The 17,991-nt window shown below is 45.1% G+C and overlaps 1 protein-coding gene across 2 annotated transcripts in view; it reads left to right on the top strand.

Moving 5' to 3' along the window:
• Positions 1–17,991, top strand: part of LOC118672203 (protoheme IX farnesyltransferase, mitochondrial) — a 117,819-nt gene that overhangs the window by 79,877 nt on the left and 19,951 nt on the right. For both annotated transcript variants that reach the window (XM_036341738.1, XM_036341739.1), the window contains exon 5: positions 3,807–3,877. In XM_036341738.1, coding sequence (XP_036197631.1) covers positions 3,807–3,877 — 71 coding nt within the window. The remainder of the gene's footprint in view (positions 1–3,806; positions 3,878–17,991) is intronic.

Genomic DNA, 17,991 nt, shown 5'->3' with positions numbered 1-17,991 from the left:
ACCCTTCCGTGCACACTGGACCGCCGCCACTGGTGCCCTGGCCAGGATGGTGTGTGCCCGGAGTGGCTCTGGACTTCTCTTTTGGAGCCATTGGGAGCCAACCCCTCTGCTCGATTGCTCGAGGAAGGGCCTGGGCCTGCCTACGACATCTCTCCTGCTTCATGGAAAGAGCCTGCGTACAGGAATACACCATGCAGATTCAGGCCTGGAATGAGAATCCAGTCGTTTCTAAAGCTGGACAGCCTGTTGTAAGAGATGTAGCCCCAGTTTAATTTGAGCTAGTTTGGGTTGTTTTCTGTTTATGTGTGTGTTTATTTGGTTTTGCTATTTGCAACCCAAGAGCCTGAGTAATAGATGTTAGGATTGCTGGAAGGCAAGAAATGTGAAGGATTATCTCACTGATTGGAAGGAAGATGGTGAGGCAGTGAAATTGAATAAAAAATGAAAAGAATTCACAAAGATTGATGGATTTTTATGAAGAAAGAGATGTGGAGAAAAACTTTTTCTTTTGAAACTGTAACATAGAAAATAAATTGTGTGCTGACGGGATGGAGAAAGCATGGTGTTCATTTCTGTGCAGTATGTTGCTCAGATGTTTGAAATTTTTAGTCTTCACGTATTAGGACATTGGAGGCAAGAAGTGTAGACCCATATAGGGTTGACGTAAACTGGAAAAGGCAGAGGTGGAGCCATGGACCTAACTTGACCCAAGGAATCAATGTTGGGTCTCGCCTCCACTTCTCTCTATCCTTGTGCCAATGTTGGGTCTCACCTCCACTTCCCTTGTGTCCTTGTGCCAATGTTGGGTCTCACCTCCACTTCTTTTGTATCCTAAGAGAAGAGGCCTGGGCTTTCGTGTGTAAAATCCCTAGGAAGGACTCTCATTGGCCCAGTTTGAATCAGATACCTACTTGGTAAACCAATCACTGTATCAGGGGAAGGGGACACAGAGAAAAGGTACCAGGCAGTAGGCCATTTGGGATCCAATGAGCAGAGCCTCTAAAACAGTGGTTCTCAACCTTCCTAATTCCGCGACCCTTTAATACAGTTCCTCATGTGGTGACCCCCAACCATAAAATTATTTTCGTTGCTAATTCATAACTGTAATGTTGCTACTGTTATGGATCATAATGTAAATATCTGATATGCAGGATGTATTTTCATTGTTACAAATTGAACATAATTAAAGCATAATGATTAATCACAAGAACAATATGTAATTATATATGTGTTTTCCGATGGTCTTAGGCGACCCCTGTGAAAGGGTCATTCGACCCCCAAAGGGGTCTCGATCCACAGGTTGGCGACCCACAGGTTGAGAACCGCTGCTCTAAAAGAAGGCAGACCGAGCACACGCTCGGCCCTGACCAGTGTGGTGTGAGCACTGTCCAGGTGGGCTCACATAGCATGTTACCTCTGATACCATGCGAAGTCGTGGGGAAATAGTAAAAGGGAAAGAACAGTATATTAAATTCTAAGGGTTGGTAATAGTGCACTTGTATTTTATTTTCAACACATATAAAAGGAGTTTTACTTCGCTGCTTTTATGGAAGTAGTTGTATCCAACTGAAATGATAATCGCATTATTATAAAGCACAGGAAAAAAATGTGAATAGCCCAAAGCAAACTATAGGTTCTAAAGTGTTTAAATTTCTCATCTAATATATTATGTTTGTGTTTTAGAGGTGTGGTTTAAATATCCAAACCAAAGCAGTAAACTAACTGTTAGAAGGCATTACAGAGAACACCTGAGAGACAGATGCAGTAACGTGGCGAGCTCTGGCCCCTCAGTGCCAGGAAGCACTGCCCAGCCCTCACTGGAATGAGTCCTCAGTCTCGGTTGCATGGTCTTTCTGCCCCAAGGTTGCTTGTCCGAATAAATGTAAGAATTCGTGGAGTCAGAAGTGGCTGCCAAGTGATGGGCCCTGCAGGTCGGTTGACACAGTCGAGCCCTCAGTTCCCATCTTTGGGTGGCTGATTTGCCAGAAATGTAGAAAAAAATAATATATTTCTTCATCCAGATGAAATAATTCATTAGAATTCCTGAACTAGGAACTTGCATATACACACACACACACTGACTTGAGAATTGCCAAGATAGCTATTAATACAAGAGTTTGTGTTATATAAGTAACATCTTACCAGCATTTAAATAATGTTATTTTTCATTGCAATCCTCATTAGTTCTGTGAAATTGAGTTAATGTTCAGGAAGGAAAGATTATTTGAAATACCTATAGAATGTGTTTGAATATTGGGAAGGGAGGGAGTGTCAACAGACAGAACATTTTAATTACATGTAACTTGAACTAATTCAGTAAGGAATAAATATTCTTACAGGCAAAGAATGTTTTAACACATAAATTATGTATTATTTTTAAATGAATGTAAGGCGATTTGCAAACATACATATTTTTGCACTGATGATTTATTTAACAAATTTCTTCTTGGGTAACTATTTGCATAGCTCTCTTTAACAAGAATATATAAATTCAGCCTGACTGGCGTGGCTCAGTGGTTGAGCATTGACCTATGAACCAGGAGGCCATGATTCAATTCCTGGTCAGGATACATGCCCAGGTTGTGGGCTCGATCCTCAGTCAGGGGGTGTGCAGGAAGCAGCCAATCAATGATTCTCTCTCATCATTGGTATTTCTATCTCTCCCTTTCTTTCTCTGAAGTCAATAAAAACATATATTTTTTTAAAAAGAATATAAATTCATATATCTCAGGAAGCCTGCCATTTAGATCATTATATAAGATGAACATATTGAGAAGTTAAATATGTTTAAATAGTGGCCTTATTGAAAGTATGGGAAGAAGCCTGTATCAGTTAGGGTTTGATGAGAGCGTCAGGACCACGAGGAGTGATGTGAGGAATGTGGTCCTGGGAGGTGGGCGGTCTCTGCAATGTTGTTGGACCTGTACCTGGTGCTGGTCTGACGTCAGCAGAGCCATCATCAGGAAAGCAGAGGAAAGTGAGAGCGACTGCAGTCTGCAAGGGTGAGCTGAAACTCGTGAGAACAAATGGAACCGTATGTCTCAAGCTTTCAAGCCTGCAACTTGGATGATACAGGGACTGCAGAAGAGCTGGTGCACTGCATGGAGCAGCACGGGGACTCATCCCAAGATAGGGAGACGTGGACGAGCAGGGATTGTTGGAAGCCTAAGATCTGGCCAGAGCTGGGAAGGCTACAGCCTCCGTGCTGCAGGCAACACAGCAGACCCACGCGTGTGTGTGAGCTGCAATAGTGCCTGACCTTACCCCAGTTTCCCTGCGTAAACACGGCTGCCGCTTGCTTTCCACCTGCCAGGTCTCATGCAACATCCCCTGTGGCTGTCCCTGAGCTACAGGTAAACAGGAACAGGCATAGTCCGGCTTAGCTAACCTGACAAAATGTGGCCATCATGGTTCACCCGTGTAGGCTTGGCACTTGGATACACCTTTCAGTCATATTTAACTTCCATATAGAGCAGTAGCAAAACCGTGCTTGTGTCAAACAGATTCAAGTATCCCTCTCCCAACCTGAAACAGTGGCTTTGAGGCATGCAACTGTATGTTTACATGGTTTCAAAGTAAATAACAGAGGACCTGTGTGTATTCCTGACAGTTAATGCAGATAATGTTTACATGCGTCTCTTCAGGAACTTTTCCTCCAAACAGTACCAAGAGGGTTAATGTGTCCCATCAAAGGTAAGTGGAATTCACTGTGGATATTTACTGTGGGAAATTTATAGAACTAAAGCAAAAGAGAATTGTTTCACTTTATAGTTAATACTTTTTATCTTTTTTCAACTTTTTTGCAGTTTTTTGAGGTGCCGTTTGATTCAAACATGAATAGGACAAAGAACAGACCTCTGGTTCGTGGGCAGATCAGGTAAAATCATGAATACAGGTCTCACATTGCAGAATATCCCTTTGCTTATTCATCCGAAATCATTCCCCGGTCTTTGCCTTGAGTCGTGAATTGAAAATAACACACCCCAAAGGGACATATCGGTTTGGATACATAGTACTCTTAACTCTAACCAAAATGTATACAGAGCACTTAGAGTGGATCTAAGATTTACAGTTTTGTTGTGGGAGGTAACTCATGCAGTAGACTTCTTATTCAGTTCAAATTTGAGACATGAACTGCTTTCACTTATAGTGGCTGTAAGTAAAATCATTCCGTTAACACAAGTGATTTCCAACACATCCATATGGGGTCACACAAGAAAGTAATGTCTGAAGCCTTATGTTTTCACATAAACAGATAATGCTGTTACATGCCAAGTAAATTACTGCCTCCATTACTCTCCTTTGCACTGAATTCAATTACGTAGAACTAAAATATTTAATATTTAATATTTTAATATCACTAATGATTAATAATTAAATCCTTTACTTTCTGGAGGCCTTGAAACTGGTATTTAAAATATCTTAATCTAATAGATTATCATAAGCTGAGAAGAATAAAAAGAGCTAAGTGGTTTATACTAAGTCAGTGAGGCCTCTCTTCCTGTGTCCAGGCAATGCCTCATGGAGCGTCCCATCTATTGGGGATCAAACAATCACACATGTTAACTAACACAATACAGGAAACAAATGCAGGTATAGTCAGTAAGACTGTAAAAAAGGTTCTTAATGTTAACTGTTTTTAGCCATACAGTTCTTTTTTCTTTTTTTTTGCATATACCATGCTCATTGTTAAAAAGAATTAACATTATTAAACTGTCTATACTACTTAAAGCAACCTACAAATTCATGCAATTCCTATCAAAATACCAATGTTGTATTTTATAGAACCAGAAAAAATAATTTAAAAATTTATATGGAACCACATAATTTATATGGAACCCAAATAGCCACAGCAATCTTGAGAAAGAAGAACAAAGTTGGAGATATCAAACTATACTACAAGACCACAGTAATCAAAACAGCATAGTACTGGCATAAATGCAAACACATAAATCAAGGGAATTTAAGATACCATTTTATTGAAAAGAGCAATAAAGCCAGATGAAAATATGTAAGAACAGAAATCTCATCTACTTATGTTTTATTTCCCTTTCGGAATATAAATAACGCTTCCTGCTGTGATTATAGTTAGAAAATGTCACAGTACTTTTATTTGAGACAAGTTGTTTTAGGTGGGAGAATGCAAATTCTGTAACCCATCTCAAATGCCAAAAGCTGCTCTCGCCACAGGTTAAGTCACGAGTAGGTTCTTACTACTTTGGAAATTCTTTTCAGTCACTTTTCCTCAGTCACATTGTCCTCTTCTTTAGAACCAGTGGGATTACGGGAGCAAGAGGTCCATAGGCATATAGCATGATCAGATGAAAGCCAGCCGTACTCCTAGGAGCTCACCTTACTTTGCCCAGTGTGGTCCTTTCCTGCCCACAGGAGAGCAGAGTGCACAGCATTTCCAGGGCAGCACGTGGCCTGGGGATGGTTCAAGACGAGGCTACGGTACAATTGTTAGTCTCCTAACTTCACCTTTTTGTTTGCATAATAACCTTAATTGCTGTTTCATAGAGCAAACTATAGGCCTGGGAAACAGACTCAAACTTACTTTTATATGTAGGATGTATTTTATTAAATGTGTATAAGGAGATGTTAAGAGTCTGGGGCAGAAGTCTTACACTAACTGAAGACTTTATATCTTGTCAGTGTGTATTATAAAACAGTGAATTACTGTCACTACACAGAGTAGATGGCTGTAGGGGTGCACTAGAAAGTCTTACAGACTATCCGTTAACATTTATTTCTCAGCTTTGGTGGCTCACATTCACAGTGGCTATTGAACATTTAAGCGCACAGGATAGCCAGTTTGTTTTCAATTTTTTTTTATTTTGTGTGTGTTTATGGCCCCATTTCACTTGGGCTGGTATGCCTATTGAATCTATACAACTTCGCAGACGTCATTTACAATCTGGCATGTAAAATGTGAGTCCCTGTCATTGTTGATGGGCAGTAGTATAGTAGGTCTGGGAAAGAAATCTTTGAAAGTCTTTTGCCATTGAAAACTATTTCAGCCTTTGTACATAGCTTGGTTTCTATTCATTCTAAAGACATTTATAAACATTTATGGAGAAAATGTATTTCATTAACTTTTTCAAGTGATTGCAATTTACTTTGAAAATTTTTATTTAAGAAACATGTGCCTGGACTAGTTGGTCTGAGATTTCCTGAGGCCCCGGGGAAATGCCCCTTTGCACATGTGGACCCATCTGGCACGTCCCTTCTCTGAGCTCTCAGTCCTCTCTTCTGGAAAGACATGGCACGTGGGCACACACTGAACGCCTTCCAGAGCTGACACAGAAGCCAGTGCTTTTGTTTGCTTGTTTAGTTTATTCTTTACTCCAGAAAGGATTTGAGGGATCGTAACACTGTAATAGTTAAATAGAGAAGTAGGCAATAAGGGATACAAAACATAGAATTTGGGATAAATGATAAGGTCACAATAAAAGCTTATCAAATGCATATATATATCTAGTATGCAAATTGTCCGGGAGTATGATAGCTCACTATGAAGTGTGCTGACCATCAGGCGGCAGCGTGGAATGAAGGGAGGCCCTGGCCGGCAGCCAGCAGCTGGGGAATGGAGGCCCTGGCTGGCAGCCAGAAGGAAGGCCCTGGTCAGCAGCCAGAAAACCCTGATCGGCCCTTATCACTGGGCAGGCCTAGGGAACCTACCCATGCATGAATTTCATGCACCGGGCCTCTAATAGTTAATAAGGTTGGACTGTCAATTTCATTGTGCATTTCCTGGTAACATCACAACTACATACATCCTATTGCTAGTCCTAAGATAGATGATGTTCAATTTCCCCCAATATTCAAGTGAGACTGCAGGTCCAAGAATTATGAATAACTGACAGAACAAAAATTTGGCCTGTCCATTTGACTGCTCACCCTGAGTTCCTAATGACTACACAAAACTTTCTCTAAAAGTGTCATGTCCCTGAGAAGAAAACAGCATTCAAGGAAGACCCAACTTCTACCTCTTCTTAAAAATAAGGGACACTTGGTGAGGATATTAGAAGAATGTCCTCCTGAATTCCGTAGACCAATGAAATAGCAGATTTCTAAGCCATCCTGGTGCAAGCCAGAGACAAAATATCAAAGAGCAAACAGCTCCTAGTGAGAACCATCTATGGCCCTGAAGCAGTGGAGGAATAGGAGGCTCTTGGCCAAGCACAGCAGCCCAAGAATGCATCTCTAGCAGCTGGTCCCAGGTCAAAGTGAGGCAGTGGAAGGAAGAGGAGGTGCAGTGTTACGTGTGCATCAGGTGACGGCTGGAGTCTAAGAGACGATGTAGGATGAGTGCTGTGCCACATGATGTGATTGCAAAATGTGCCAGTCTATTGGCCATACACTTGCATTTGCTCAGGAGAGTCCTGGTTTACACCTGTTGTCCCAGCAGAATTATTATTATTTTTTAACATTTTTATTGATTTCAGAGAAAATGGGAGAGAGAGAGAAAAAACAGACAGACAGACAGATAAACAGAAACATCAGTGATGAGAGAGAGTCATTGATCGGCTGCCTCCTGCACACCCTACAGCGGGGATCAAGTCCACAACCTGGGCATGTGCCCTGACCAGGAATCAAACAGTGACCTCCTGGTTCATAGGTCGACACTCATCCACTGAGCCACACCAGCCGGGCCCAGCAGAACTATTGATAGCGCCCCCCTCCCTCTCAGCAGTGTCCAGTTTGGATAATAACTATATGCCATCTGATGGTGATGATTATAATCACAGAATTTCTTATTTTTAAGGCTTTTTCATACAAACTCCAATTGCTTATTTTGCACAAAAGAGGAAGAAATACATAAATGGAAAGTATGATGTATCTAAATCAGTTTGTTGGTAGACAATGCAATGCAGACGTCTTTAAATTGCTTTTTAAAAGTGACACTCAATAAATATCTTTATGTTTTCTTATAAATTGGAAAAGATGAATAAGATCAACTGACTTGTTTGGACATTTCTGGCAAAAGTGTCATGGCTCTGAATGATTGTTTTGAGAAAAGTTGGGCTTAGAGCTCCCTTTTATTCTCTGGCAAAGAACACGCCTGAGATTGCTTATGTCACATATCGGGAACTTACATTGAAGGTGAGGAACCCACTGAAGAAGTCGCATTCGCGTAATGTAATGAGGATGAATATCAGAGAAGCTCACCTTATCAGACAGTCAGACTTGGTGTAATCCAATTTTAACTTGGTGCCTGGAGGAAGTTAATTAGGGACTTTTAAAAATGTATGTACTAGGAAACATCTCAGTCTTCAGATATTCTTCATATTGTAACTAAAAATGTCATGTGACTCTAAGCATGGGCAAGCCATTGAATTAATCTTTCCACACCACCACTTTCTGACACATAGGGGTCAAAATTCCAACCGTGTTCCTCTCATACATAACATTATTGTAGGGATAACAGTAAGAGCAATAAAATCCTGTAAATAAAAGTTCATTGTTGAAGAATGGGTTTCAAATTCCAGAGAAATGTAGCGTTTGCAGAACCGTTATCTGTTTTCAAAATTTTCTTTAAAATAAATATTTCCATGTTTATCAGGCAATTCAGATTAGTTTCAAGGGAGAGGGGGAAGAAAGCAAAACACTTGGCAAACCAGAGAGAGCTTGGAGAGGAAAAGTTCCATGTTTGCATTGTCATGCTTGAGTGGGCCCAGCCACGCAGTGGCAAGTAGGCGGTTCCTGAGTCTTCATTCCTGCTGTCCTCATCGGGCGCTTACGGAGGGTGTTGTCCCTGTAGAGATGTGTGCTAGTTGCTAAGCTTCCTCAGAGGTACAGGAGACGGTCTCCATCCTCTTAGCATTACCTGAGGAGGAGGCAGTGCGCATGCTTGAGGACCCTGAGTGCCTGCAAAGGTTCCTCCACTCAGCAGTGCGTGTTTTTAGTGCGCCTGCCAGCCAGGCTTGCGGAAGACACAAGCGGTGCAGTGGTGAATACCAGGATAGGGGCGTGCCAAATGACAGGGGGCACAGATGGAGAACTTAACCCAGACTGAGGAGTCTGGGAGGGCGTGACGTCTTAAAACTTGAACCAAAGGATGAGGAAGAATGAGCCGCCCTGGCCATGCCTTCCCAGACTCCTTTCTGTTCCTCCGCTTCCTGCTCCTTTGCTGGTGGTCCTCGGCCTCCTCCTCATCTCCCTCCCTCCAGACACTACATTCTGTCTGCTGAACCTCCAGCCCAGACTGCCCGGACCCTGTGAAAATCTCTTTTGGGGAAGCCCCTGTCGGCATCTCAGATTCCATGATACAGATCCCAATTCATCATGTTCTCCCCCAGACTTTTTCCTTATATTCTTGTTAATTTACATTAGAAAGTCGAGCGCCTGTAAGTCATTCTGGGTGTTCTTTTCTGTTTACTCCCTTCACCTGATTATCCTACAGCCATGTCTTTTCAGCCCTCTGTCACCCGCAGTCTGCTCCCCGGCCGGTGCTGCCGTCTCGGACCATCAGCAGTTCTCTGCTGGTTGTTACAACAGCATCCCAGCCGGGCCTCTCCTTCTCTCGAACCCTTCTCCTCCCTCCCACTCAGCTGGCAGATAGGGGTTCCTTAAACAATCACATTTCTGTCTTAAAACTTTTTAGGTTTCCTAAATATATTTAAGAAAAATACTTATTTTAAATTCTTCACCGTATCATAGCAGGCCTCCTTCCCGTCCTTCCCACCTCATCCCCACTCTGCTCACCTTTCTCATTCATCCTCTTCCTTACTTTGTGACTGAGTGGAACTGCTGGTGTTGTCACTGAAGGACCATGCTTTCTCTCGTCTCTGCCTGGTTTGCTCACCTGCCCTTTCACTGCCTAGCTGGGTTTTATGCCGAGTGCTCCTTCCTCTGAAGGGACAGCTGTCTCCATACTTGGGTGAGGTGGTGGTGGGTGTTTGTCTCTGTTCCTTGAGCGCCCTGTCGGAGCACCCCTGAGCACGCTGGTCCCGTCTGTGTCCTCTGCTCTGATCACCACACTGCAGGAGCTCTGCCAAGGCAGAGAGCGCGTGTTCTGCACCAGGGACTGCGGGGCCCCAGGAGTGAGCAGAGACCTGCCTCGGGTCCAGCGGGAGCTCATGACAGCTTGGACCAGGTGGACACGGTGGAGGTGAAGTCTTGCAGTCCCTCAGTTCAGAACTGAGGCTGGCCCCTGTTGCCTACAAGTTCAGTTAAATTGTGTCTGCTTTCCAACACCTTTCCCGTGGATCACCGGTCTCCACAAATGAACTCTGCCCCTCCCCCCCAGCCTCTGCCTTTTCCCTCCTCTGCAACATTTGTTCCTTAGAGAGTATTTCTGTACCATCTGCATGTATGCCCACCTTCCTTAAATTCTGCAGCTCTTTATATAGGGACCACAAAATTCATCATAAGGCAGAACAGCAAAGGGGACATGAGAAACTGACCCCGAGGAGATGCAGCCCAAGCCAGTCGAATCCTCACAACCAACGCAGCAGAAGTACTCGAGGTTAATCAGGCAGAATGGCGAGAACCCTGCAGGGATGCACCCTTTAGAATTCTCCATCTCCTCCCGAGAGTCAGGCCAACAGCAGGAGCTGTGAATGCCCAGCCACTAAATATAGACTTTCCTTTTGTTCCCCCTATTTACGTAACTCAGTGATTCTCAAACTTTAGTGGATGCAGTTATTTTTTTTTTCTTCCTTTCTGGAATTGTATACACATAACCGTATGTGTCCTTTATGGATGACTTCGGGAGACTTTGTAGGAAATGTTGAGTATAATACACATCCACCTTAGAACCGACCTAAACAAACTCTGTGGACTGCAGCTCTTCAGAAGGTGCATGTGCATCTGGCCCATCACGTTTGATTGCCAGTCTTGGGCTACCTGCCTCTCCTTATATGGGGCTGCTGCCATTTGTCTATATTGTTTCAGATGATGGAGAAACTGACATTGAATATCCTATATAATAAAAAGGTAATATGCAAATAGACCGAACGGCAGATGCTCTGACCGGTAGGTTAGCTTGCTATTGGGGTCTGGCCAATTGGGACTGAACAAGATGGGCCGGACACGCCTGGAGCCCTCCCTCAGTCCCTCCCCAACCCAGTTGTGCACCGGTGGGGTCCCTCAGTCGGGCCTGTACCCTCTCGCAATCTGGGACCCCTTAGGGGATGTCAGAGAGCCGGTTTCAGCCCGATCCCACAGGCTACATCCCTTGGGAGGGCGCCAGACGTAGGGCTCATGGCTGGCGAGAGCTTCTGTGGCAGCGTGAGCCTCTCCCGATCGGGACTGATTGGGCGTGACCCTGCGGCAGGCACAGTGGGCTGGGATGAGCAGGAGGGGCAGATAGGAGCTGCAGGTGGCATTGGGCAGCGGGTTTCGGCCTGATCCCTACAGGCCACCCAGAGAGACCCCACCCGTGCACGAATTTCTGCACCGGGCCTCTAGTCCTATCTAATAAAAGACAAAAAGGGTAATTGACCATACCTTTGCTACGCTTCCCATTGGCTAATCAGGATGATATGCAAATTAACCGCCAACAAAGATGGTGGCCGGCAGCCACGCAGCTGAAGCGAGCAGGAGGCGTGCTTGCTCCAGTGATGGAGGAATCCAAGGTTCCCCGCCTGCCGCGGCCTGGCTCTGAGCTCCAAAAGCAACAAAGTTTCAATTATAGAAGCTAAACAAACCCCAGATACCTGCTTTCAGCAGGCCGTGGCCTCAGAGCTGGAGCGAGCAACAGCCAAGCTCTCAGCTCCAGTGACAGCAACAAAGTTTCAATTATAGAAGGTAAATAAATCCCAGAATAAAAAAAAAGAAAAAAAAGGAGAGGCTAGGAGCTTCAGTTGCCGGCCAGCCTGAAAATGGCCCTCAGCCCCTCACCCAGACTAGCCAGGCACCACAGTGGGGACCCCCACCCTAAAGAGGGTGTGGCCAGCCTGAAAACAGCCATCAGCCCCTCATCCAGGCTGGCCAGCACCCCAGTGGGGACCCCCACCCTGAAGGGGGTGTGACCAGCTGCAGACAGCCATCAGCCCTCACCCAGGCTGGCCAGACACCCAAGCAGGACCCCCACCCTGATCCGGGACACCAGGCAAACCAGCTGTCCCCCACCCGTGCACCAGTCCTCTATCCTATATAGTAAAAAGGTAATATGCAAACTGACCCTAACAGCAGAAAGACTGGGAATGACTGGTCACTATGGCACACACTGACCACCAGGGGGCAGACGCTCAATTCAGGAGCTGCCCCCTGGTGGTCAGTGCACTCCCACAGGGGGACCTCTGCTCAGCCACAAGCCAGGCTAATGGCTGCCAGTACAGCGGTGGTGGTGGGAGCCTCTCCTGCCTCCTCAGCAGTGCTAAGGATGTCCGACTGCAGCTTAGGCCTGCTCCCTGCTGGCAGGTGGACATCCCCCGAGGGCTGCCGGGCTGCCAGAGGAATGTCTGGCTGCCAGCTTAGGCCCAATCCCTCAGGGAGCAGGCCTAAGCCAGCAGGTGGTCATCCCCCGAGGGATCCCAGACCAAGAGGGCACAGGCTGGGCTGAGGGACTCCCTCTCCCCTGAGTGCACAAATTTTTGTGCACCAGGCCTCTAGTATATAATAAAGGAATAGTAAGGTCATTGACTGTTTTTGAAATAATCAATTACAATATAAAAATAACTTTTATATTTAGGCAACATAAATTTTTACAACTAAAATGCCATTTAATGAGAATAAAATCTATGAAATTACATTGTAATTTGTTTAATTTTCCCAAGGAGAATTCAGAGGGCAGTACTTTATCTCTTTATTGCCTACATAAAATGCCAATTCTGTATGTCTAAAGTATCACAGTAGCCCGGCTTGCATGGCTCAGTGGTTGAGTGTCTACCTATGAACCAGGAGATCACAGTTTGATTCCCGGTCAGGGCACAAGTCCCAGTTGTGGGCTCTATTCCCAGTGTGGGGCATGCAGCAGGCAGCCAATTAATGATTCTCTCTCATCATTGATGTTTCTATCTCTCTCTCCCTCTCCCTTCCTCTCTGAAATCAATAAAAATATATTTTAAAAAAATAAAGTATCACAGTGTAAGGAAAATAGAATGAAAGGGAGGGAGGGAGGGAGGGAGGGAGGGAGGGAGGGAGGGAAGGAAGGAAGGAGGGAGGGAGGAAAAAATTGTCTCCTTTATCAACTACCTGGGGAAATACTGCTTTTTCAGATTTTAACTCATCCTGATTTTGCAGGGACACGAAGTTATCAGTTACTCTGTCTAGTCTAGGGTTTTACTATGATTGCAGGTGGTTAATAGAAACATCCTTCTGCAGCTTCCATTTACCAAATGGGATTCCTATGGAAACACTTGACCCCATGGCTTTCTGCTTTTTACGTCAGCTCTGGGCCTGGGTGGTAGAATTATTTATCAGCCTTTAATGGCTTGGGGCCACTTGGTGGATTGGAGCTCATGCCCCTCACATCGCTCCGGAAGCCCCCGGGTGCACGGGGAGAAGCTCGGAGCCAGTCAGGCACATTCGGCACCACTAGCTCCAGCGTCTGCAGCTGAGGACGTCTGGAGAGAAGGGCCCCAGAGAGTCAGGGTGGCGCTGCCCTGCCTCTGGTCTGGCTCCTCACCCCAGGCCTGATCCTGTACACTTGGAGCCAAACCACTGCCAGGGCCCTGCAGCTGAGCATAAGCACCACAGCAGCCTAGCCGGAGGGCCCCGCTGCTGGCAGAATGGACGTGTGCATGGTTGGTGGTAGGACTAGTCATGGGCAAAATCCAGATGTAGTTTGTCTGACGCCTCACATTTCTCTGCCGTTTGTACATCCTCACCAGTAACTTCCTTCCTTTCACCCTGTGTATCATGCCGGCACCCGATTCCTCGAACTGCTCCACCTCAGGAAGCTCTGTGGTAATTGCAGCTTTGGCTAATGGGATAAGAAGGATTTAGTAGTTTTAGGGTGGCCCTGGGGATGGGTAAGAACGAGGTGTAGGTACAAGTGAATGTCCCCACTAGTTCTCCCTAAGATTATAGCTGCAAGAATCTAACACCTGTTTTGGAAGTTGTGTGGGCCCATGGGCCTATGGGGCCCATTTTTGCCTTACGTTCTGTGTGCCTGAGACCTGGGCCCAGCTTGCCTGGAGCAGTGGTACAGCTCAGCCTCACCCTGGGGTCTCTCGGTGCCTCTTTAACCCCAGTGGGTCCTTTTCTTCAGACAGTATTTGAACAAGTGGTCCCCTGTCCTGAGAAATGTCTACTAATTAGCTTTCTCCTGTTCTCTCTTTGTAGGCAGGCTGCTGGAAGGAGTGGTCCACGCACCATTCCTTGATTCCAGTTTAGCCTCTGCTCACTGTGCACCTCTGCTTCTCTCTGTACTTGCCCTTCATTCTTCTGTCTCTGACTGGCTCTTCTGACCCACTTTCACTTAAACTGACGCATCATCAACATGGTGGCCTCTGCCATAGCCCCAAGGTCTTCCAGCTGAGTCCTCTGTCCCGTTCCAAAGCCTATGAGAGAAAATAGGATGGCTCGGGCTCGGGCCAGACATTTCATCCCGGTGCAGTCAGTCCCTGTGGCAGTGGGAAGGGTGTGGGGACAGAGTACCCAAGGCTGCCCCTGCCCTTGCCAGGGCTGTTTCTGCGGAGGGGAGCTCGCCCTCAGCCAGGTGTGGACTCAGGCCCTGACTCACTTACTTATCCCCATATTTCCAGCTACGATCCAGCTTCCACCCCAGTACACACACTTTACATCCAGTTCTTCCGTGGTTTGCAGTCAAAGGTAGAAATTCTTAAATTAACTGAGTCCTCTTTTGCCTCAGACATACAGAGGTATGTGTCCTCTCTCAGCCTTCCCTGCAATTCGTGGGAAATTTGGACTATGTCCTGGTTCTTGCAAAGTGGAAATTTTCTGTTTTGTGTCTCTGTTTTTGGTCTGTCATCTTTATCTAAATTGAGGTCCCTCAGACTTAAATTTGTAATGTATTTTACACATGTATTTTTTTTAAGTAATAACCTTTTTTCTGGTCTATCCTAATTAATATTAATCTTTCTTAAGAATGTCAAAGCTTAATGTCTCCTATATATTTTAGAATTAATAATTCCCTTGTCTAATTCAATTCATTAAGAATGTATTGATTACCTATAATGTTACCAGCACTGTCAGTTCTGTTTTTATAATGCTCAGAAGGCTCATAATCGCAGTGAAAAAATTAGCCAGATGCATAAAATGCTTAGCAGACAGGACAGAGGAGCCCATAAACACGTAGTGAATGAAATGAATGAGTTGGCACAAACACGGAGTTCTCTGGGAGGTCAGAAAGAGACGGCAGGCCTGGACAGCCTGGCCAGGGAAAGCTTCCCGAGGAGGGGCCTGCGCTGGGCCATCTTCCTTGTTATTTTAAAACATCTTTATTTTGATTACGTCCCCTTTGATTAGCTATTTTTCAGCCTGGTGATGTTGACAGGGAAATAATACATGTCAGCATTAGTTTTTCCAACTTAATGGATCAGATGGGAGTGATGCATAACTTCTGAGCTTTGGGTGTGGGCTGTAAGCAGGAGATAGAGCGATAAGGCAGAGTGAAAGGTTACTTAGAGGAGAAATTTAAACACTTGGAATTGGGGTCGGCCACTACCTGGAGTTTCAATGAGTGACGAAGATTGAGTTTTCAGAATGAAATGGATTATTTAGCTGGCATTATTAACGCAAAGCACAGGGTTTAGCCTAAGTATTATAGGGATTTGCAGGAGACATTTTTCAAATTTACTGAAGGTTTTACCAGTAAGCACTTAAGCAAATGTAAACGTTTTGCGGGCTGCAGGGGAGCCGTGAACATTAGTCATCGGCAGTCACACTGGCCTCGCAGACGTGCTGGGCCAGGCTGCCGCTCGGCACCGCTCCTGAGGTTGTTGTGATTAGTCTCCTGGTGTGGATATGTTGCAAATGTAATAAGAACATAAACATTTTATAAGTATAGGAATTTCTGTTTTTACTGGTAGCCAGTCATTTGAAGTGGCAGGAAGGACAAATTTGATCTCGACTGAAATCATAGTGGTGCTGGCATAGAGAACTTTGTCCTTAAAGTGAAATCTTTCAAGGCTATGAACCACAATATGAAGAGTCAACGAGAAGGTTTTGTGCACGTCAGCCGGACCTAGTTGTCATGGGGGGTGAAGGAGAGGAGCACCGAAAGGCATCTCCCTCTCAGATTAGAGAGGAGAGAGCATGTGTGATTATTCTGAAGCATCGTGACTTGTGAGATGGAGGTTCTTCAATTCTCATGACCCTTTTTATAACCATAAAATAGTCAGGTATTTAATAAATATAAAGAATTACCTATCATATCATAGTAACTAAATTGATCATTTGTAACCACTTGAGAAACAAGTTGTAGCAGAAATACCTTTTACTAATCCGGAGCTATTTGGTCTAATGTCCTATCACTCTAGTTCCTTCTCTTTTCAGTAACATGATGATCAAATGCTCTTCTCATTGACCGGTGTTATGTGAGCTGGTGAGTCTGAAGACAGTGCTCTCGTTTGCATGGTTGGTTAAGGTTTGTTTCAGCAACATTCCAGGCCCATCTTGGGTACAGGGACTGAGAGATGTGCACAGTAGAGGCGCTGAAGAGGTGGGGTGTGGAGGGCAGGAGGAGAACGGCCCAGGGAAAACATTCTGAGAGGTCTTGTTTGGATATCTGGGCTGATTCTTAGAGGATGAGGGGGAATGCTCCCAGGAAAGACAGGGGACTGTTGGGGGGTGAGGTGGGGAGGCTGCGTGAGTTCTGGGGCAGAGGGGCTGGTGCAGGGCGCAGGGAGCTCTGGCACCTGGACCAGGGCTGCAGGGCGCAGCAGCGGGCCAAGTCCTGAAGAGGCACTTTTTGTTTGGCCTGCTGTGCTGTTCTACGTTTGCCAACATTTAAAAATAGAAAAGTTTAACATAAAACCCCAGATTTCTGGGTTTCTTGGCACATTCCTCCATGGCATCTGCCAGCCAAACCTGAACAGCAGTTCCCACAGCCCTCACCACTCGCATTTTTTTCAGGAGGCCCACTTTTTACTCCTTTCTGTCGCCAGCCTGGGCCCTGTGGTGTCTGTGTGCACACATTGCCCGACACCAAGGCCCAGCCTGAGTGGGTGCCGGAGATGGCGTTACTGTGCCTACATTTTATGTAGGCGAACTGAGCTGCTCTTTTTTTTTTACATAGAATCTTGTAAATTAAAAGGGAGAGAGCTAGAGAATTAAACCATCTGGCTCAGAGCGCCAGGAAACGGAAACGAACGTGCTTCCCTGCGGCAGGTGTCACGGAGCTGGGACAGTAGAGGCCTCCGGAGGTGGGCCCGAGCAAGTGCCAGGTGCTGGGAGAAATCCCTGAGACCGGACCGCTGGCTGGAGACAACTGTCACGGGTGGATCGAATGATGGGAGTCCCCTCTGAGAATCCCAGAGTCTTTGTGCATTGCTGACCCAAAATTTAAACTGAATTGATGTCATAGACGTCAAGAGTCACCATCGCTTCCTCCTGAATTAGAAGGCTGGACCTCAGAGGTCAGCAGTGGGGTGTCATCATAGCTATTTTTTTTTTTACCTCCCTCTTAGATTAATAAGATGCTTGTAATTTAAAAAAAAAACTCATCAGCTCAGACCTGCTTTGTTTTTTTCCTTGAAGAAAGTTTTTCTAATATAATACACAGTCCCCGTGTTCTGAATATAATCATGCCCCAAATACTTCCTTATTCTTGAATTTCTTTTTAACATGTTTAGACGTTTAATTTAATTTCTAAGCAGGTTGCCATCATTTTTTATGTAATTGATATCTTTTCAAGCATTGCTATAATCAATTTTCTTTTAAAATATATTTCATGTCCTCTCTTTCTTCCTACATTCCTTAAATTACAAATTTCCATCAGCCCTCTGCTGCCTGCAGTACCTATCACTTGAGTCGTCTTCAGAAATAGAAGATTCCTAAGTAAGAGTCTGGGGAGATGTTTTTAGAATAGTTATCTTTAGAGACTTTCCCCAAAAACTCAAGCCAAAACTCAAATGT

Source organism: Myotis myotis, unplaced genomic scaffold, assembly GCF_014108235.1.
Source record: "Myotis myotis isolate mMyoMyo1 unplaced genomic scaffold, mMyoMyo1.p scaffold_m19_p_17, whole genome shotgun sequence".
Classification (NCBI taxonomy): Eukaryota; Metazoa; Chordata; class Mammalia; order Chiroptera; family Vespertilionidae; genus Myotis; species Myotis myotis.
Note: the sequence above shows the minus strand (reverse complement) of the source record. Positions and strands in the feature narration are given on the sequence as shown.